This window comes from Diachasma alloeum, unplaced genomic scaffold (assembly GCF_001412515.2).
Source record: "Diachasma alloeum isolate Michigan unplaced genomic scaffold, Dall2.0 Dall_scaffold_01487, whole genome shotgun sequence".
In the NCBI taxonomy this organism is placed as follows: Eukaryota; Metazoa; Arthropoda; class Insecta; order Hymenoptera; family Braconidae; genus Diachasma; species Diachasma alloeum.
In genome coordinates, this window is record NW_021681584.1 from 66596 (window position 1) to 89059 (window position 22464).

At 35.4% G+C, this 22464-nt stretch overlaps 3 protein-coding genes across 3 annotated transcripts; 2 read left to right on the forward strand and 1 right to left on the reverse strand.

The window, feature by feature from the left end:
- Positions 1 to 2034: 2034 nt before the first annotated feature.
- Positions 2035 to 3887, reverse strand: LOC107046535 (glutathione S-transferase). The gene is made up of 4 exons (XM_015269161.1): positions 3494 to 3887; positions 2644 to 2811; positions 2435 to 2577; positions 2035 to 2357 (listed from the first exon to the last, which is right to left on the reverse strand). The coding sequence occupies exons 1-4, from the start codon at positions 3630 to 3632 to the stop codon at positions 2190 to 2192; spliced, it is 618 nt and encodes a 205-aa protein (XP_015124647.1). The 5' UTR covers positions 3633 to 3887; the 3' UTR covers positions 2035 to 2189.
- Positions 3888 to 5315: 1428 nt separating this feature from the next.
- LOC107046538 lies at positions 5316 to 6384 on the forward strand. Its single transcript, XM_015269164.1, has 4 exons — positions 5316 to 5485; positions 5542 to 5758; positions 5818 to 5976; positions 6247 to 6384. The coding sequence occupies exons 1-4, from the start codon at positions 5316 to 5318 to the stop codon at positions 6382 to 6384; spliced, it is 684 nt and encodes a 227-aa protein (XP_015124650.1).
- A 2394-nt stretch (positions 6385 to 8778) lies between these two features.
- LOC107046534 (neurogenin-1-like) lies at positions 8779 to 10528 on the forward strand. The gene is made up of 3 exons (XM_015269160.1): positions 8779 to 9077; positions 9749 to 9902; positions 10253 to 10528. Exons 1-3 carry the CDS (start codon positions 8779 to 8781, stop codon positions 10526 to 10528), a joined length of 729 nt encoding a protein of 242 aa, XP_015124646.1.
- Positions 10529 to 22464: the final 11936 nt, after the last annotated feature.

Below are 22464 nucleotides of genomic sequence, written 5' to 3' on the forward strand. Positions count from 1 at the left end.
GGGGGGGGGGGGGGGGGAGGAATGAGGGGAGAGGCAGGGGGAAATTTCAGGAGAAGGGAGGGTGAATGATGACGAGAAGGCGGTAGCAGCTGCAGACTGCGCTTAATATTATCGCGCACTGTTAAACATCAGAGGGCACAAACACTTTGTTTATAATAAATTTGATGAATAAATTAATGATCCCCCGTTGGCCTCACCAGCCGTGAATGCCCCACTTCTCTCGGTGATTTTTGTCAAAGGGCTCCAAGGGCTTGGTGCACACACGCGACAAAACGACACCAGGTGGGCTATTGCACGAATACGATTGACGATTAACGACAATACGAAGGTCGAGATTGTGTCACGGGCGTTGGTATCAACTCCAGATAATTATGTACTGTTCAGCCATATGATTGTTTAGTTTTTACTGATGATACTCCGTGTCACTGGGCATTAAAATTAAATGGGAATCTGTTGAACGTTTGGACGAGTGATTATTCACGGTGGAGTAGTTGTGCGACACTCGTTGTTCCTCTCGTGAGGGAGAAAAACTAAAATTTGTTGGCCGTCGCGCGTTCAAATTGGAAACACTTTGTGCATGTGTTAATGCACAACACGCGTATAATCGGGTAAATGTATGTCGTGTACGGATACACGTATGTGGGGGGGGGGAGAATGTGTGAATGGTTGTCTATATGCACTCGATGAATCTAGGATGTTTTTTTTCGCTCTTTCGTTTATTCTCTCGTGAATGTTGGAATTTCGGGGGGGGGGGGGNGGGGAGGGGGCGCACGGGTAATGGGGGCCACGGAGATACGACGGGATAACCACACGTCGTTCACACGAGCGATACCACCGTAACCACCACGACGCACCGTGACTCGACACCCACGGTCGACCACGCCGCTAAATTCTACTACAAGATGTCTGGTTCTGCTTTCTGCTCCGCGGGCACGAGCACTGACGATTAATCCACCAACTTTGGATTTACCGCGCATACAACACCGCGCAACAATCATTCGAGGTCACGGGAAGGTCTTTTGCGGCCGCCAGCAGGCGCTAGGTTACATGCGTACTCTGTCGGGTTTTGTGTGGGTGGGCCGGGGGGTGAGGGTGGGAGGGCGAGGCTTGGGGAGGTTACGGAGAGATGGCGGCACTGGGCTGTCTGGGGATTTTTTTAATTTTCCCGGTTGGACGGGAGCTTTTGGGTCGCGAAGAAATGGAACTTTTCATCACGCTGTGCCGAAAAGTTCACTTTTCGTCACAGCGTGATGAAAAGTCTAATTTCCGCCACATTGTGATGAGAAATATTGTTCGTAACTCGTGAAAAAATGTTTTTTACACTCGTTACGAAATATACTATTTCTGTAGTGATTTTCAAGTTTCCGAGTTTGGGAAGTATGTAATACCAATTCCCAGACGAAAAATCGTGAGAAGCAGTACAGAAAAGTGCTTTTTCATTCACCTCGTGCCGAAAAGCGCTTTTTCATTCATCTCGTGCCGAAAAGTACTTTTTCATTCACCTCGTGCCGAAAAGTGCCTTTTCGTTTACTCGAGAAGCTTTACGCAACTTTGCGCATGCTCGTGAACTTTACGCACGCTGTGCGGAAAACAACCGCTTTACGCACACTAAACCGTTTCGAAAAGTGTACTTTTGAGACAGGTATCACAAAATAGTACATTTCGACACTAGGCCGCAAGGAACTTTTCTGGTGAATATTCGGTTACAGGACGAGCCGACGACGAATTCTGTAATCATATGAGGTAGAAATGTTCTTCAATATTTTTTGTCATCGGGGCCGAAAAGCGCGATTTAACAGAGCGAAGTTAAAAGCGCGGTTTGTCGGGCCTAGTGACCAAAAATATATTGACAATTTTTTTATATTCATCGAAGAAGACTTCAATGAGGATCATCACATAATTTAATAATATTGATATTATCAACACTCTTAACCTCTTTTAATGTTACAATCCATTAAACAAAAAATTTCAATTTTGTATTTTTTTATTACCATTAACCCTTTTCTGAATGCAAAAATTCTCCTGTTTTTTTTACAGAATTACCACCTAGATTTCATCAATAATTTGAATGATAATTAAATACAATCGGAAATTGTGAGAAAAAAAGAGAAATTGCTCTCAAACAGCCTAGACTCCTTTGAATTGAAAAACATTCAACTCTCCGTTCACCAATGTCAATTATTTTCAGTTTAAAATTCCAACTTGGGTCGTTTATCCACCCACTTCTTGATGCTGGGAATATTCAAAACCTTATCTCTGATGGCCCTGAGATGAGGTCTACCCTCTGTGATGTCAATGCTGCAGGCATTTGCCAGAGAATCGTGAATGGCAGTGAAGAAAATGTCAGCATAACTCAACTATCACAAAGTAAAAAAAATTAAAATTCCAAGATCTTATACAGACCTTCATGACGACCACTAAAATGATAACTCACCTCGCCACCACGGAAATAACCACCATTACTCTTCGCACGTTCTTCTAATTTATCCAAATAAAACGGAACAACATTCTTAACAGTTTGTTCCCTCTTCTTTTCCCTAAGCACAGGATCTTCTTCACGATAGAACATAGCGACCTCTGTAACAAACCTCATCGTCACCATCAACATCAATCATGTTGTAAGATGTAAGAAACCCTACGAACGTTTTCTCAAGTCATGGAGAGCAGCCGCAACAGCATCAATCTCCAATGAATCCAGATCGGTCTTTCCAATTAAATTCAACCGTTTAGCGAGATATCTACAAATTGGTAATGTCTGAGAGAAGGGTTTGCCATCTATCTCCAAGACCGGCAATTGACCAAATGGTGTAGCTGAATAAAATAAGAAAGACTTTACAATCCTTCAAGTTGAAAGAAAACTATGAAAGAGGAAGAGGAATCCAATTTAGGCGAATTTAGGGGTGTACAAATATTTTTAAGTCATACTTAAGCTTGAATCATATGCAAACTTGATGGATTGTAAGCGAAGTTCGCTTAGAATCTATCTCTAAGACGGGTCAAATCTATCTCATCTATCTCTAAGATTGACCAGAGGGTGTAGTTGAACCAAATAAGAAAGACGTTACAATCCTTTAAGTTGGAGAAAAGTAATGAAACAAGCGGAAAAATACTTTTAAGTCATGTGCAAACTTGTTTCCACTTGGTAAAAGTTTGATAATATGATTGTTTGACCCTTAAACCCTCAAAAAATCTCTAAATTGAATTGTTCGCTGTCGAATAGGTCACTTAGAATCCATCGCCAAGATCGGCAATTGACCAAATGGTGTAGCTGAACCAAATAAGAAAGACGTTACACTCCTTCAAGTTGAAGAAAAGTAATGAAACAAGCGGAACATCAAATTTAGGCAAATGTAGGGGTGTACAAATACTTTTAAGTCATGTGCAAACTTGTTTCCACTTGGTAAAAGTTTGATAATATGATTGTTTGACCCTTAAACCCTCAAAAAATCTCTAAATTGAATTGAACAGTTCACTTAGAAGAAGAATTTCTTACTTGGCTTTATTCTAGGCCATTCGTTCTCCCGATCCATGACACGAATATCTTCAAACTCATCACCACCGTAGCTCAGGAGGAATCGTATAGGCTCGCCCAAGCCCATCACATTAAAGTACGTTAGTTTGTACTGTGACATGTTGACACAATTTCCAAATATTGGACTCTGTGGATGACACGGGTGTGGCCGGCTCAATATCGCGGGCTTCGGCAATAACTTTTTTTATCTTCGGAGGAATATAACGAACGGTCTATGATCGCAATCAATGAACAATCGATTTCAATGGATCCAGAAGCCAGTGACAATTCAAATAATGGATTTAATCTTGATGAGTGAAACGGGGAGTTTTGTTTGATCAACACTATCAGACGCCTGCACTATCGGAAGCTACAGCATGTAGAACGAGTTTTTTAAAGGCGACCCTTACATTCCCCTTCTCCAAACATTTTCAACTTCCACGTTCTCCCGAATGGGCATGAACTACAGTTTCTCCGGGTAAAGTATACTCACGACGATGCTCACTAATCTAATCTCCCCTGCGTTCTTGTGATATTTTGGGAGAGCCAAAGAGCCCCAATATTTTTCTTTAATTATGATGAAACCAACAGGATGTGGGATAAAAATTGTTGAGATGTTTGATTGAAGTGGGGAGATGTGAAATTGGATTTGAAGATGTGAATGATTTACAGGTTTTTGCTTCTTAGGAAGATTGATTGTCAGGAATTTTTTTTAAATTGAGCAATAGCTACATTTGAATTCTCAATGTTGTGAACTTGAATTCAATTTACGGTCAAATCATTTATGGAATCTCTGATTCAACTTGGAAATTTAGGATAATTGGGTTTTCCATGTTAGATTATCATTGAGATTTCAATGGCATCTAGATTTTTCAAACTCTTGTGGAAATTGAATATCACATCCAACTGAATTTTCAGTGGATGGAAAATTTAGGAAAATTGTTGCTCGAATTTTCAAAATATTTAATCATTTTCTCCAGAATTCAACTGATTTTTCAATAACAAAATATATGAAAATTTCTTGTGAATGAGGGATTGTTAATTAATTCAAGATTATTTACTTGAAACTTCGGGATGATTTCTTCCAATTTTGTTACATCTTTTATACGCAATTATTAATCAATAGTGAATAGATTATTGATCAATTCCCATGGAAATTTCATTCTAGTCAGGTAGTCTAATAAAAAAAGTAATAAGGGTCATAAAAATTCCTAAAAATTTTCGATTGATTGAATAACATTGAGTCATCAATCGATTGGTTCCCCCTCTCACCCTATCACCATTCCTCTCACGATAATGAAAGTGACACATCAAATCGCTAACTTAACACAGGCCGCTTCATTCGAATTTATGAAAGCCTACTCAGTTGTTAAAAAATTCGCAGTAGCGAGTGTTGAAGGTCCGGCCATCAAACCTGATCATCAGGTACTCCAACACAACGACGAATTTTCTTTCCACAATGGAGAGAAAATTCTATCACAATTATTAGTCAGTGGAAGATCATTGATCAATTCCCATGAAAGTTCCTTTCTAGTCTAGTAGCCTAGTCTAATAGAAAAACGCAAGGAGTGTCATAAAAGTTCCTAAAAATTTTCGATTGATTGAATAACATTGAGCCATCAATCGATTGGTTCCCCCTCTCACCCTATCACCATTTCTCTCACGATAATGAAAGCGACAAATCAAATCGCTAACGTAACACAGGCCGTTTCATTCGAATTGATGAAAGCCTACTCAGTTAAAAAATTCGCAATAGCGAGTGTTGAAGGTCCGGCCATTAAGCCTGATCACCAGGTACCGCAGCATGACGACGAAGGTTCTCTACACAGTGATAGTTTATTCCAATAAACAACAACGCCTCATAATCGCATGTCACCCGCGTCATGACACGCATCATTACAGAGGTATTGTGATATCTGCAATGCAAGACTTGACGAGCATTGAGGAGGACCGAATAAGCATCACTCGTGATAAGTAAATTGATAAAAACATTCTCATTGATGATTTCTCATGGATCAATAACTCGTTAGATTCACGGTTCACCTGTTGTTCGGAGAATTGTGGTATGCCTGCTTGACGCCAATCGAAGGATCACCTGTAGAGGCGTCACAAGTTGCATTCGAAGCTCAGGGATTTTTGAAACACGTGAGATCTGTCTACCGAGAGCTGCCTATTCTGGCGGATCTGTCGAGAGAGTTGCCTAACAGTTCGGCCGGCGATCTCTCCCGTCCTTTGGGCAAGATCATGGTAATTTGGTGACATGAAACTGGTTTTTTTTTGTGATATTGTCAGGTTTTCTGACGCAGGAAGACTACGGACACGATACTATCGTGAATATCACGCCGAAAGTTCATCAGGAACTGCAGGATATTAGAACGATCTTGTTGGATTCCGTGCAGAGACTCATTGACAGGGGCGAGAGGCTTGATGAGTTGGTGAAGAAGGCGCAGACGTTAGAGATTACGGTAGGCAATTTCCAATGTTAGGGAGTTGATAATTCAAATTAAAATATTAAAGTCTCAAAATCACTAAGCAATCAGAAAAAAATGAAATGTCAGAGACAATTCAATAGGAATTTTCAGGAAATTGACATTGAATTCTTTTAGATTCTCTTACATTTTCCTGATTTCTATAAATTTTTATGCAATATTTGATCTAAAATTTACTATTTGGAATTTTTTATGACGAAATTCACCAGTTTAATACCCAATTAAAGACGATGATTACTGTTGCAGGTGCGAAAAGACTTCCGCCTGACGCCAAAATCCACCAAAGACAAAAATAAAAATTGCTTCGCTCCATTCGCAGCCGCTGTAATGCTCATATCAAGTTTGGCATTCGCAATTCTCTTGTACATCGAAATATTTTCGTAATCCTGTGTTTTTTGTAAACAAATTAAAGATGCCAGGGGAATTGAATTTAATAAATTTTTGCGTATCGAATGTTTTGGCAGCACTACTTGCAGGGTCTTGAAGTCAAGCGATGACCTGGTTATCAGGATAACCTTTCGGTGAGATTATTGGAAATTAATCGTTCAAGTGAACACGTAGGCTCAGCGAAAAAAAAGTCTCGATTTCCAGGGACATTATCACTAACTTTAAGAGTAATGTGACTGATTTTGCGGAATCCATCGCCAAATTTCGGTGATGAAATCATTTAGGATTTGAACATCTTAAATTTTTGGCGGTTCGATATTCCTCAGACGCTTTTACGGCAGAAACTGAGTTATCGGCGGTTGAGAATCGACCGACTGAAGACAAACATTGAAATATCGACGATGAAATTGCAGGATTCTGGGGTTCCCTGCATTATCCACAAATAATACGAATTTAAAAAGAGTTTGATAAGGATTTAAACGACTTATTCTACTTTATTCTCCGACTAATTAAAATTTATGCAAATAAATTGAACGATTGCACAACAGCAGCTACGGGTCAGAAGACTAATTGATGAATTATTCATCTCGTCATAATGAAAATTTAATTAAATCAGTAGCGAAGCGGTAAAACGTTTCAAGTCGACGCAGTTCTGAGTTATCGAGGAATATCTCCGAATCTAAGGCAGATAACGAAATTTTCGTAATGACCTTTTTTGTAGCCCTCAATGCGCTCTACAGAAAAGGTCATGACGAAAATTCTTCCATCTCCCTCAGATTCCCAGATATTCATTGAAAACTGGACTCCTTGAAGTCCATCGCTCATTAACGATCTAATTGAAGATTTCGTTTGCTGAGGCCCTCTAATCTGGATCTCTAGGGAGTCAATAGAGAACACAACAAAATCATTCACTTGATATCATCCACTACCCAATCCTCTAATTGTTTTCGTCGGTGAGTTGGGGTCGCGTGCCACTCAGAACTTCCGCCTTGACTTGCAATATACGACTGATGCCGTTGTTCTTGGCGTCATTAAGGCGGATACACCAGCATTATAACAGCGCTGTATGAGCTCCATTGTAAAAGCATCTGTCGTTTCGACAAAGTACTATATTTCAGTGAAAGCCGGGGCAAAGTCGCTCGGTAGGACTGTATCAAGGGCGGGAAATCGGAAATTGATAATTCATTTTTTATTCATTCGCCACGAGTGTCCGGTGAAATCTACCCTAGATGAAAAAAAAAATAATTCAAGTTTCAAAGACTGCTCCACAGTTTCCCCGATGAAGATTTTATTCGAATTTAATTAAACTATATTTTTACTGGATTTTATTCAGATCAAATTTTTTTTTTTCAAACTGAACAAATGTTTTTTGATCCAAATGAAGACTCGATTAGTTAAAAATGAAATAATTATTCAGACGAACAAGGAAATTAAGTTGGAACAATGTAACAATTCTCTATATGCATCAAATAAAGAGTTTCCTTTTAATCCAATGCACACTGATAGAACGGATTAGTTATTGTCAACGAATGGATTTTGGTTGGAGGTTGCGGTCTATTCGGTCTCACCAAATGTTCATTCGTTAATAGTTAACGAATGTATATTTGAGGAGCCTTGTTTGACTTGACTTTCGCCATTCAAGTGAACCATTCGTCAACTATTAACGAATATTCATTTCGTCACATTCAGCTCTACCATTCGTTAAGTCAACGAATCTCGTTTGGAATGAATGAATCGTTCTATCAGTGCATCAATTCTCTGAATGCCGATTGAAAGAATCAACAATCAATGATCTCGCGATGTCTTTAACCTGCCGTCCAGGCACCCCACACCAATCTCATTATCAACCCATCAGCTGGCACTCGTCATCTCGCCCCCACCCCTCAAGACCCTCAACCACCACCTCCAACACTCTTCGAAACTTCACATCTCCCGCGTTTGTTGCACACCGTATGTGCAGGTATGCGAAACGAGGGGCACGATCCCTCAAAGAGGTCTGGAGATACGTCCAGTGGTTGAAAGAGAGAGAGAGAGAGGGGGGGGGGCACGTTCCCTTAGCGCCAGAATACCAGACCAATGGCACCAGGTGTACGTTATCTAGGGATGAGCTCGAAAATGAGGTACCATATGTTGATGCATTTTGAAAAAAGGAGAAAAAAAAATACGCCCCGGCACGCGCCACATTTAAACACGAGCCACTATCCAGTGAGGACGAGACTCTTGTCGGTGTACATCAAGTGTCATCAGTACTCCCCAGTGAGGATTAACGTTTAGTGTTCGATCGAGGAGATGTGCGATGTCTTCGGGATTTCGTCGTTCATTTGGAGACGAATGATCCGAGCAATCGGGGAGAGTTGAGAGGATTTTTGGGGAAAATTGAGGAGTTGAATTATGGCATTGCTGTCTAATGCCCCCAGCATGTACCAGTCTTCGTCCTCGGAGATGCTGATGCCCGCCTATTCAACAGTGAGGCCCTACGAACCACTCTATCCCTCACCCTACAATTCACCGGATTACGATCACATTGCGGTTAATTACAATGATCACAATGCTGTCGATGTCATGATGACTCCTAGGCGAAATGTCGAGTGCAATGACAGTTACAATGGTGATAATTGCCACGAGTATGTTGTACCCGATGGATACGAGAGAGAGTCTTACGGTCTTCTGACACCAGTTACACCGCAGAGGTATGTACCGAGTGTGGGGAGAAATGACGAATTTTAATTTGATGAAACTGTTCATTCGGAGTTTTTCTGGTCACTTCAATGATTTTTTTCGTTGTGGAAGTCGATTAATTTCTTTGGTGGAGGGTTTATTCATACTTGAACTTGATTTTTGTCTGCGCTGAGTGTTGAATTAATTCAATACGGCAAAAGTAAATAAAAGTAAATAAAAGTAAAAAGTAAATAATTTCGACGAGGGGACGATTTATTTCTGGAGAAAAAAAATTTCTTTCCTCGTTAAATATAAATTTCAGCAGAACTAATTTTTTTTCTCAGTTGAGCCCTTTTTTTCACTCAAAATAAATAGTTTTGTTTAAATAATTGTTTCGTTTTGTTTAATATGAACGAATGTTTTTTTTATCCAAACGAAGACTTCAATCAGTTAGAAATGAAATAATTATTCAGCCGGGAAAGTAGAATTGATTCATTAAGATGGAATAATTCAGAGAAGTGACGCGTTTTAATTGAATGAAATTATCATTTCGAGCTATTTAAATCAATCCATGTAAATCCAATAAATTCATGTGAGTCGAATATAGTCTATTTAATTCAAATAAATAATTTCTCTTTTTTTGATGAAATCGGTTTTGGCCGGAGTTGAGTGGAAGGTTTAACCATTTGTTTTTCATTTGAAGATTCACCTCACATAGTTCCGTGGAGGAGAACTCAATGGATTATCAAGCCCCTGTGTACTGCTATGAGACGTCCCAGGAGATTGGATACAATGTGAAACATGACAGGAATCAAGACGTTGGGGATTCGAGAAAAAATTATTGGGAGCCAGCACCGGTAAGCCCATTTGATTTATTTACCCCGAAAAAGGAGTGTTTTATGTCATTGTCTTCACCAAAATTCAGTGAAAAATAATTAAACAAGAGTTCTAGGAAAATTTCCCAATTTGATCTTTAATTTAATTTTTTTCTGCGCATTCAGCGATAAAAAATTCTAAAAATTCACTATTTAAACAGTTTTTTGAAATTTTTGAGATCACCTGTTCCCGGAAACTCAGATTTTATTTAAAAAATCAAAAAAAATTTTTTAGTTTCTCTAAAACATATGAAAAAGAGAAGGGACAGGGGCATTTGAAAGCAATGAATTCCTGATAAGCATCAATTATGAATAAAAAATATAATTAATAGGTTCAAGACTCACCGACGTCGAGCCCTCGACGAGGGAGACGAAGATCCCGCGATGTCCCGCCATCACCAGGTGTTCTCAAACGTCGAAGACTGGCAGCAAACGCGCGGGAACGTCGCAGAATGAACGGCTTGAACGATGCATTCGATAAATTGAGGGAAGTGGTGCCGAGTCTCGGGGCTGATCACAAATTGAGTAAATTTGAGACACTGCAGATGGCACAGACCTACATTGCCGCACTGTGCGATTTGCTCGAGCGGCACGACAACGAACACTGAAACAGTAATTATTAGGATTTCTAGCATTAATAGATGTATATTTGCGTGGTTATTATTGACAATGGTTTCCGGTTTTTTTCCTGTGAAAAATCGCCCGGAGAATCTACTTCAAGTCGACAAATTTTTGGCATTAATTGCTCCATTTTTTCCCTTTTAAGAGAAAAAAATTGATTCAATTAGAATTTTTTGAAAAAACAACAAACTTCAAGCAAAGTTCCACGTGGGAAAAATTCGTCAGGAAAATTAAATTCAAATTGAAGAACTCACCGCGAAAAAAACGTCATTTTCGTAAATTTTTGTTATTAACTTTTTCATTTTTTCCCTTTTAAGAGAAAAAAAAAAATTCAATTAGCTGTTAAAAAAAAAAGAAAAAAACTAAGTAAAATTCCATATGGGAAAAATTCGTCAGGAAAATTAAATTCAAATTAAAGAACTCACCGCGAAAAAAACGTCATTTTCGTAATTTTTTGTTATTAACTTCTTCATTTTTTCCTTTTTAAGAGAAAAAAAATTCAATTATGATAAAAAAAAATTGAAGCAAAAAAACGCAATTCTCGTACATATTTTAAATTAAATTTTTCATTTTTTTCCTTTTTAAGAGAAAAAAAAATTAAATTGGCATTTGTTTGGAAAAAAACTCCAAGCAAAATCCCAGCTGGGAAAAATTAGTAAAGAAAATTAATTTCAAAGGAGATAATTCACCGATAAAAAATTAACGGATAAAAAATTTCCTATAATTTTCCGACGGGGAAAAATTAATTTGCACAAAAAATTTTCAAGAGAAAAATTCCCCGATTAAAAATTGACGGGGAAAAAATTTCCGGGAATTCGTCAATGGGAAAAAAATAACGGCCACCGTTGACAGCATGAATTATGCCATACCGTAAGCACGAGACAGCTAAGAGACCAAAGATTGTGTGGTAATATTGCGAGATTTATCGAGAATTCAATTCTCTGAACTCGATAATAAAATAGTCCATAAGATTTCTTAAACAATAATAAGTGCCTAGAGTTCATTAGAGTACCAGATGGCATGAAATTGTATTCAAGTTTTGTATTTTTGTAATGGATTTACTCGATTGTTTGTTTTGCTCTAGTCAAAGGCTATATTTACAGTAATTTTTATTATTTAAACTAATGATATTGAGGCATGAGTATTTTTTTAAGATGTACCAATCATCACCAAAGTGATTTGTAAATAAAATTACCCCTGATTTTGTAAAGTAATTAATTTGAATGTATTGTTTATGAAATTGTGAAATAAATAAATTTTGTATGGAATAAAACAGTTTATTGATCAAAATCACTTGCAAATTAATTATTCCGTTTATTAATTAGATTTTTATTTTCATTTTTATGTATTTATTTTATTTATTTTGTTACATTCTGTTCTATTTTGTCATTATTTTTTTGTGAATAAACGCTAATGACAAAAAAACGAAGAAATAAAAGAAATAAAATAAAAAATTCAGTGATTTTCTCAATGAACTAAATTGTAGGGACTGCCAATGCCTCAGTTTCCTCTCTAAAAAAAATACTGAACCTCGTTTGCGGAACTTCCTTCCTTCCTCCCAAATTCAAAGAGAAGCGTATCACTATGAGACATGTTGGTAAGCCACGAGATCCGGCGTGAAAAACTGCAGACCACAGGGAACAATCCGAGGATGAAAGGTATGCAGAACAAAAAGAAAGAAAGCATTTCCCTGTACACATGTGGAATTGAAATAATTCATACCAACGGAATTGACCCAGTTGACAGATTGATAAATCTCGAGTTGAAGATATCCAAGTACCTTCACTATTTATTCAATTTAATTTCTTAATTTTTTTATTTGGTGTTTCATCTATGATAAAATGAATTTATTCATATTTTTTAATCTTCAGGATATCAAGTATCTTTTACAGTTTAGTTTTCAATCATTTTGAATTATCAAATTTGTCAATTAAATTATGGGAGAAAAATTTGAAGAAAAAAACATAAATATTTAGCGTCATTTCAATTACATTTCGCACAGAATTATAATTTTTTTAAGCATTTGTTGTTTATAAATAAATAATTGAAATTGTTTAAACCTTTGAAGTCCAATCTTTTTAAACATGAAATTGATTTCTGGTAAAATTCTGAATATCAATAAATTTGTTACGATTCTGAACAAATAATTTTTATCGTGAAAAATTTATTGTTTATAAATTACAAATTATTCATTATTAATTATTGATTATTCGTTGTTTATTGATTATAAGTTATAATTTATTCAATAAATAATGTTCAATACTTTAATTGACCTCAAAATTCAATTGGGTTCCATTCAAAGTGAATAAACTTTCTTGAAATCAAACAAATCGTTCATTTACTGTTGATAGAGGATTTATACAGAATAAATGAATTATTTATTTCATATAATTGAACCATCCCGTCGATTAATAAAGAAAATAGATCGAAATGATGAAAAAATTGCAATCAATAAATGTAAGAAAAAAATAGTTCTATTTTCTATTTTTAAACGCGTCACTCCTCTGTGTGCACTGACCATTTCACCCCATCATTCAAAGGAAATAAAAGAGTTTCGTAAAACGAAGGAAAAAAGAAATGGGTGGAAAACAACAGTGACATGGCGCATTGACTGAGTAGTCACTGGGGTCAAGGGGTTTGACTGATCAGCCTCTTCAAAAGAATCGACCGGTTAAATCGATTTCAGGCGTAATTTTGGTTGACCATGGCGAGCTACGCCCACTGTAACACAAAATAAATTAGCAGTTTTCCCTGAAAAAAAAAAAGAAATTCTGAAGGCTTTCGTCGCTGCACACCACCTCAAACTATAATACTTCCCAAAAAATATTTTTCGAGAACGAAAAATCTCTCCCGGAAAACTATTTCTGTCCAATCGATAATTATGAATGATATGACGAAATTGATGAATGAGTTGACCATAAAAAACTGTTTTCTCTCCAATTTTTTCCGCACCACGAGAAAAAAAAATTGATGCAGTAGCTTCAGGTAGCGAGAGAGGGTTATCTCGCTGGCCTTATGGTGTGAAGAACGGAAAACCTCGTGAGTAAATATTTCTAATATTTCACCGCCACCTGACACCCTCTCATACAGCCCCCGAATTCCCGCAGAGGGCGATTTTTTTTCCACTTTCCTTCAGATAAAAAATTTCACCGCTGCCGATTTCCCTGTTTCTGTCTCGAGCCGTCTAGCCACCAGAGAGGAAAAAACAACCGAGATGTATCGACTTCCGATCGATTAGGATCTTCGGAAGCAAGACTGCGTCGAAGTTCACTCACAACAGGACAATTTAGTTATCTCGGGTCGACAATTTGTCGGAGGAGGTAGTGGAATACATCAACAAGATAATTATTTCAAAGACGATAAAAAAATTAGTGGATCGAGAAAATTGACGAAATCGCATCGGAAGAGATTTTTTATTCGGAATATTTGTGGTCGTTGCAACTGTATTTTTTGTTTAACATTAATAAATGCATTTATTGTAATGGAGATGTTGCAATTTTATTAAATAAATAATTCATTCATTAGAGAGGAACTCTTCATTTGGATCCCAAAAATGTTTGTTCACGTTTAATAAACGATTTACTTGTGAAAGAGGAATTTATTAAATTTATTTATTTAAATTATTTGAAGAACTAAATTGATTACACTTGAACAAATTCTTTTTCCGCTTTCTAACTGATTTTTCCACTTCTAACACCTGAAGTCTCCATTTAAAAAATTATTATTCTTATTCTTATTACTATTTACTTATTTACTTATTCTGCGAATTGATATATGATATCATTTTTGCAGGGGATGATATTATTATTATTATTATTATTATTATTATATACAAAAAAAATCCTTTGATATGGATCAAAGCTTCATCGCAATTTTTTAAAATAAACCTAAAAACTTTGAATGAACAAAATTCTACCTAAATCTACCTATTCATCCAAAAAATCCATCTGTTCTAACATTTCCTTACAAAAACAACTGGATGAAATATTCGAAATTTGGGGATGGTTTTTTTTTCTGAGCCATCCCGAATTCACCAATCTTTTCAACCCCTCAAAAATAGAGTATCTCAATGCCGCACATGTGAAAATTTGTTTTATTTGTTATTTGCTTCGATTTCTAATTGATTACTCTATTTCTAACACATCAAGTCTCCATTTTTTAAAATTATTAGTTTATTTATATTCAATAAATTACTCATTTGATATAACTAAAAACTCCATCACAATTTTTTTAAACAAACCGATTTATTCAATTCAAATGAAGCATTTCTCTGGATTTTCTCTTCAATTTATGAAACATTGCAAATGAAATAGTATGTAATCATCCGAAAATTCCATCTGTTCTAACATGTCCTTACAAAAACAACTGGATGAAATATTCAAAATTTGGGGATGTTTTTTTTTCTCTGAGCCATCCCGAATTCACCAATCTTTTCAACCCCTCAAAAATAGAGTATCTCAATGCCGCACATGTGAAAATTTGTTTTAGTTGTTATTTGCTTCGATTTCTAATTGATTACTCTATTTCTAACACATCAAGTCTCCATTTTTTTTAAATTATTAGTTTATTTATATTCAATAAATTACTCATTTGATGTAACTAAAAACTCCATCACAATTTTTATAAACAAACCGATTTATTCAATTCAAATGAAGCATTTTTCTGGATTTTCTCTTCAATTTATGAAACATTGCAAATGAAATAGTATGTAATCATCCAAAAATTCCATCTGTTCTAACATGTCCTTACAAAAACAACTGGATGAAATATTCAAAATTTGGGGATGATTTTTTTTTCTGAGCCATCCCGAATTCACCAATCTTTTCAACCCCTCAAAAATAGAGTATCTCAATGACGCACGTGTGGAAATTTGTTGTATCGGTATAATAAGTGGCTGGGGAGTTGAATAGAAATACACACCTACCCCCAGTATTCAATTCCACCACGAGGCACTGGATTGTGCCACATGGCACGAGTCGCAACGCCCCTTAATATAAGGTATCGTGCCATCTCCCACAGGGAAAAAAAAGGGGGGAAGGATAGAGATAGAAAGTCAGAGAGCGGGCCGTGTCATCTGTTGCTTCGGTTGCTCGTACCGTTCTAGCGATGCGTAGCGTGTTTACTCGATTCTTCGTGCTTGTTTTTTTTTCACGAGTAATGGCCAAAAAATTTGGCTTTAATGCATGAAATGATAGTGGGGGGGAGTCGTAGGTACGAGTTTCGTTACCCTGGCCTACTCCTCAGCATTCATCTCTCAATTTTTTTTTTATTGGGAAAATGAGGATGCCTTGTAGAAACGTCATCTGCTTCCAAGTGATACAATAGTGTCCGCAAGTTGCATGCTCTTTTCTTGTGGCTCTTGATCATACGTGTCATTCATGCGAATTCAATGATGGAATGCGATTGGGCGGCGGTCGATGGGAGGATCAATTGGCATAGGTTCACCTGCCTCGCGGGTTATCCATATGGGCACGTGCCACGTTATTTTGAAAATTTATTTTAGTTTTATGGAGGAATATCCGTCTTGAAGAATATTTTTCATGAAAATCGAGTAATAAAAGGGGATTGAGGAATAAGAGGATTTCTCCGAAAATAATGAAGCTAGTGTTTCAAATCCAATTGCATTCGATTCCTGAGGAAATTTAGAATTTTTCAAGGTACTGGAGAATGCTTAGAGGTTGCTGTTTAGCTAAAATCCACATTAATTTTTAGCTCAATGAATTTATCATTGATTTTAGTTTTTTTAGGATTTCTCAAAAACTAGTAGAACTAGCTGCCTAAATCCAATTGCATTCAATTCCTGAGGAAATTCGCGGGTTTTCAAGGTGCTGGGGAATGCTTACAGGTTGCTGTTTAGCTACGATTCATATTAACTTTTAGCTTAATTAATTTATCATCAATTTTAGTTTTTTTAGGATTTCCTTTTTTACTTTTTCAAGGTACTAGGGAATGCTCATTAATTTTTAGATAATATCCTCATCAATTTTTAGCTCAATGAATTTATCATTGATTTTAGTTTTTTTAGGATTTCTTAAAAACTAGTAGAATTAGCGGCCTAAATCCAATTGCATTCAATTCCTGAGGAAATTTATGGGTTTTCAAGGTGCTGGGGAATGCTTAGAGGTTGCTGTTTAGTTACAATTCATGTTAACTTTAGTTGAATTAATTTATCAGCAATTTTAGTGTTTTTAGGATTTCTCAAAAACTAGTAGAACTAGCCGTCTAAATCCAATTCCATTCAATTCCCGAGGAAATTTCTGATCTTTCAAGCTTTTTGAGAATGCTCAGAGCTCACTGAATAAAAACCAATCAAAATATGAATTCCAACTTCAATGAAAAATTACCAATTCCCAATTTTCCTATTCCATTAAAAAATCAATAATTTTCCACCCGAAAAATGCGACGAAGTTAAAATTATTGAATCTCTAAAAAAAATCTATTCTGCTATTAAAAACGAGTAAAGGAATAGTATTAGGCAGAACAATATCTATTTCCCAAATTGAAACATCAGTCAGTTTCAAATCATCACGGAGTATAAGTCAATACAAGAAACGCGATTCGAACGCGTCAATTGTATCCCCCGGATCGACAAGAAACTTCCATTAGCAGAGACCGGAATTTATGAGGGTATTGGCAGTGTCGATATCCTTCCCGTCAATAACCACCGAACGACCTTTCTCCAGATCATCGGGAGTGCCTCCAGGTATCTGTTTGCTCGCAGGGATCCCAATATTTCCCTCATTATCTGCCGAAACATGGAGAAAAGTGTCGAGTTAAATTGAAAAACCGTAACGTAAATGCATAACTTATGCATCGGAATGTTGAATGTATTCTTATGACGGTCATTGGAGTTTGAAATTGCATTCGCGTGGCAGTCGCGTGGCCAACAGATACAAATGGCTTGGCCGAGGGTTTTACACCAATGAGGTAAAAGCATCGGGTAATGCAACATGTTATGTTCATGTCATGTGTTGAATCGTTGGAGATTCAAGGGAGCGAGACGGCACGCGACGATATATCAACCAATTGTTAGGGCAGTCTGAATTAGTAATAAAATAATAAAAAATTAGTCCATCCTATTTCATTTTATCATTGACATTGTGAATTTAATTTCTCATCTGTATTTATTTTCGTCATTTGATTAAAATTATTTCTCTCAAGAGTTCCCTATTTTTTTGCTAATTTTTAAAAAGAGAAATAAAATTATTGTTGGATTTTTTTAAAATTAATTATTCATTTTATATAATTGAAACATTTTTACTAAAATAAACACAAAAGTTTTCAATCAATTTTCAACAAAAATATTGTTGAGATAACCAGAAAAATGTTGATTAAAGAGTTTTATTTGCTTCAAATGCGTCATTTCTTCTATTGCAATAAATAATAACTTAAGAATAGATTGTTAATTTTTTAAAGGTTTAATTCAATTTTTAATCTACCCATATTCCCTCATTTAGTTAAAGAGTTCTCAGTAAATTGAAAATAAAAATTGGAATTATTCCGCTTTCTAAAGATCTTTTACTGATTAAAAAAATGAGAAATAGTTTACTTGATAAATAAACTTTATCCGAATCAAATAAATGCTTTTTCAAATATAACCGAATTAATTTTTCAAATATAATCAAACACATAATAAAATTATTGTTGTGTTTAATTTTTTGGAATAAAAATTGTTCATTTAATATCATTAAAAAAATTGTGTTTTATTTGACTCGAATGCGCCATTTCTCTGAATGTATTAAATAATACTATAAAAATTAAAATAATAATAATGATAATAATAATATCTTTCGTTGATTTTTAAAAAAATGATTCATTTGAATTAAATAAACTTTATTGTTTTGAAATGAAAATGATTTATTTCATATAATTAAAAAATTATCACTGAAATAAGTAGAAAAATGTTGAATAAAGAGTTTTATTTGGCTCAAATGCGTAATATCTCTGAATGCATTGAACAATGAGATAAAATAACCGCAAATAAGAATGATTAATTTCTCCACTTTGACACAAACTGTAAAGAATTCAAAAGCCATTGGGCACTGAATAACGGTTCCATCGCAAGTAACTGTCAGTGCGCAGCGTGCATTCAGTCATTTATATATTTCATGGTAAGAGTTTGATGTACCATACAGCGTGTCAAGTACCCCCACAATGCTTGGTGGCACTATCGAGGAAATTGAGTGGAGGTCTCCGATCGAAAGAGTTGTCCAGTAATCCCCGCGAGTGTGCACTCAATGCTGTTGAATCATGAACTATTTAATGAAGTACTTAATGCCGTTGAGGGTTCCCCTGATCGGGGAACATTTCGATTTACATTTTGACCGTTGGAATAGTCCGGCAACCCCTCGCATGCCGGGGTATCGTGACATCTCCCGCCAAAAAACTCGCGCTCACAATGTTACACGGAGCGTAACGTGTCTTATTATAGGGGGAGGGAATGTCTTGTCTTAACGATTTTGGAAATGACATTCCCCATTTTATTTCACTATTTGTCTAATTTTATGAACACAGTATGAAAGGTCAATGCGCATTTTTGAAAAATATTAAAAGCTAATGGATAATTTACGAATATTTTTTTAAGATCTCGGCAAAAAGAGAAGCAAAATGCGGAAATGCAAAATTATATTCGTTAATTTCGAAATTTCCTATTTTTTTACCCCATTTTATTTCACTATTTGTCTATTTTTATAAACATAATAATTTAGTAAAATTAATCGCTCACAGTGAAAGGTAGGTATACATTTTTTTTAATACAAAAAGTTAATAATTTACGAACATTTCAGTAGCGAAGTGGTAAAACGGTGCAAGTCGACTGATCTCCCAGTTGAATTTTTGAGGATTATTTCCGATTCTAAGGGAGATAGCAACATTGTTGTTATAACCTTTTTTGTAGAGCCAATTGAGTGCTACAACAAATGTAATTACGAAAATTTCGCTATCTCCCTTAGATTCCGAGATATTCACTGAAAACTGGTCAACAGTCAAAATTGACTTGTACCGTTTTACCACTTCGCTACTGATTTTTTCAAGATCTCGGGAAAAAAAAGTAAAATACATAAATGAAAAATTATATTCGTTAAATTCGAAATTTCCTATTATTTTACCCCATTTTATTTCACTATTTGTCTATTTTAATGAACATAATTCATCAGAATTAATGGAATTAATGGAAAAAAATAACGTTCAATTCAATTAAAAATACAGAAATTCAATTCAAATGAAACAAATGGCCAATTTATCAGTAAATAAAAAATCTATTGATTACGTTATGCCGAAAGTAATTTCCCCCATATTTTCACTTCCTCAATTCCCCTAAAAAATACTTCTCGAATAAAATAAAAATAAAAATAAAATTCTCCATTTCCGAACCCCTCAATATATTTTCAATAAACGAAACATGTGATTAGCGCTCGACGAAAGGTCTCCCCCACAATGACTCGTTTATAAAAAGTTTATTGAGCCATGGCTAATGGATCGTAAATTGGGTCCCCCCCAGCGATGTGATGTGATCGATACCCGATGCGTGGCGATCATGATCGACACGGCCCATTCATCACCCGATATTCAATAAGCAAAAAATATTCAATCAACTCGCAATCAATCCCCCCTCCACATCTCGCCTAAAACTCTTGATTTCTCCATAAAAATGATAATAAACTGTGTGCACGCGTCGCGAGTGCGTCACGGTCTCCTGCCCCGGGGGCATAATCAGGCCAATTAATCAGTCGCCTGTCTTCACACATTGGTGGGTCCACCTTGCTCCCCGGACAAACGACGAACATTTCCTGAAAATTACCTGAGCCCATCGGTAGCTATTCTCTTCATATAAAAAATTAACATCTACATATTTTCGTTATTATTATAGAATAAACAGAGAGAGCCGGCACCGGTTCCCGGGGCACGTGCCCCGAGTGGATGAAAAGGGCAGCATCGAGAGTTTAATGATCATCATCAAATGCCTGAGTGATAAATATAACGGTTCACATTCACTCCTTTTTTTTCAGGAAAATACGATATTTTCAACATCAGCTATTTAAGGTCAGAGCAGAGCGAACAAAAAATAAAAATTTAACCGCAAAATTTGAAGCCTTTGATTGATTTGAAATTTTCGTATTGTTTAAATAATTATTATTATAACACTTCAATTTTTGAATTTGATATCGTTTATACTTTCTATTTTTAAAATGTTGGAAATTAAACATTTAGACGTTATAATTATTTTTATTTACTTATTTTTAATAAATACATTCACTTCTTTTTTCAGGGAAATGCGATATTTTCAAAATCAGCTATTTTCCGTCAGAACAGAAGGATCAAAAAATGAAAATAAAAATTTAACCGCAAAATTTGAAGCCTTTGATTGGAAATTTTCGTATTATTTAAATAATTATCAATAACACTTCAACTTTTGAATTTGATATCGTTTATATTTTCTGTTTATAAAATATTGGAAATAAAACATTCAGACTTTTTGATGCATAAAATTACTAGAATAAAAAACGCAATAAAAATTTCAAGTTTAGAGTTGAAATTTTCAATTGCAAAATTAATTATTTAATTGAAAAAATTGTAATATTTTTAACGTCAGTCATTCTCCATTAGAAAAATGCAATCAAGTTATAGTTACAAATAATTATGATTGACACATATTAATTTTTTAATTTGAAATTATTTACTTTTTCCATTTACGAAATATTCGAATTAAAAGATTTAGACGTTATGATTATTTTCATTTATTTATTAAAAATGAATAAATAATAAAATGAATAATAAAAAATAAAATAAATAAATAAATGATAAAATAAAAATGCTAGAATAAAAAAAAAGAAGAATAAAAATTTCAAATGTGTACTGTCCTATTTGGCATTTCCCTATTTGATATAAAAAATAAAATACAATATTTTCAAGATCAGTCATCTTTCACAAAAAAAAATAGTGAAGTTCAATTAACCTTGAGTACTTGATAAATAATTATGAATAACACCCATTAACTTTTGAATTATCATTCACCACAGACTATTCAACAGGAGTCTCTCTTCATCCAACTTGTTCTATGATGATTCTGATGACGAGGCAGGTGTCTGCATGGGAAACAAGACGAAGGGGAGGTGGATACTCTCAATAACACATGTGCTTAGACGTCATTTCGAATGTAAAAATTCATGTTCGTATTAATGTGGGGTAAAATAGTGAGGATACGAGGTATGTCACAGCGCATCATCACGTGGATGCGTGGAGAATACTCGGATTAACGATTCCCGAGGCTCCCGCTTCGTCATGCTTGCAAACTATGCATCTATCCTCGGTATAATGGGTTTATCTCGTGGGCTATTGATTCAACTCGCGGTGATAGGTTCAAACGCATCTCAAAGTATTCATTGGCTATTATTCTTGTTGTCTGAATGATCAACATAATCAAGAGGATGAGATCACTATTTCAGGTGAATTAAAGTAGCTCTACCCCTCGGCCGGGCTACGCTGTACTTTTGGATATTTTCAGTTTTAAAATTTTTCAACTAAACTGCATGGAAAAAATTTGAAAAAATTCACACCCAGTCAGTATTATCTAAATTAAATTTTGCAAAATATTGATATATTTCCCTCTTATAATTAAATCATAACACTTGTTTGCAAAACGGTGGATTATTTTTTATGAGGTGTCAAAAAAATTCTTGATTTTTTCACATCTAATGAAAAAAAATTCAGATTTTAATCTTTGATTACAATGGAAATGTTGATTTTCACGTAAGACACTGGGTTAAATCCCGTTTTTTAAACATTTCTTCTTTTTTTTTTTATTAAAGCTTCGGAACCCATTTTCGGGCTCATTCAGCTGTTCACACATTTCTTCTTTGAAAAACCAAAACGATAATTAGGGTGAACCAACCAGTGTTCGAACCAGACCAGTAATCGAACTAAT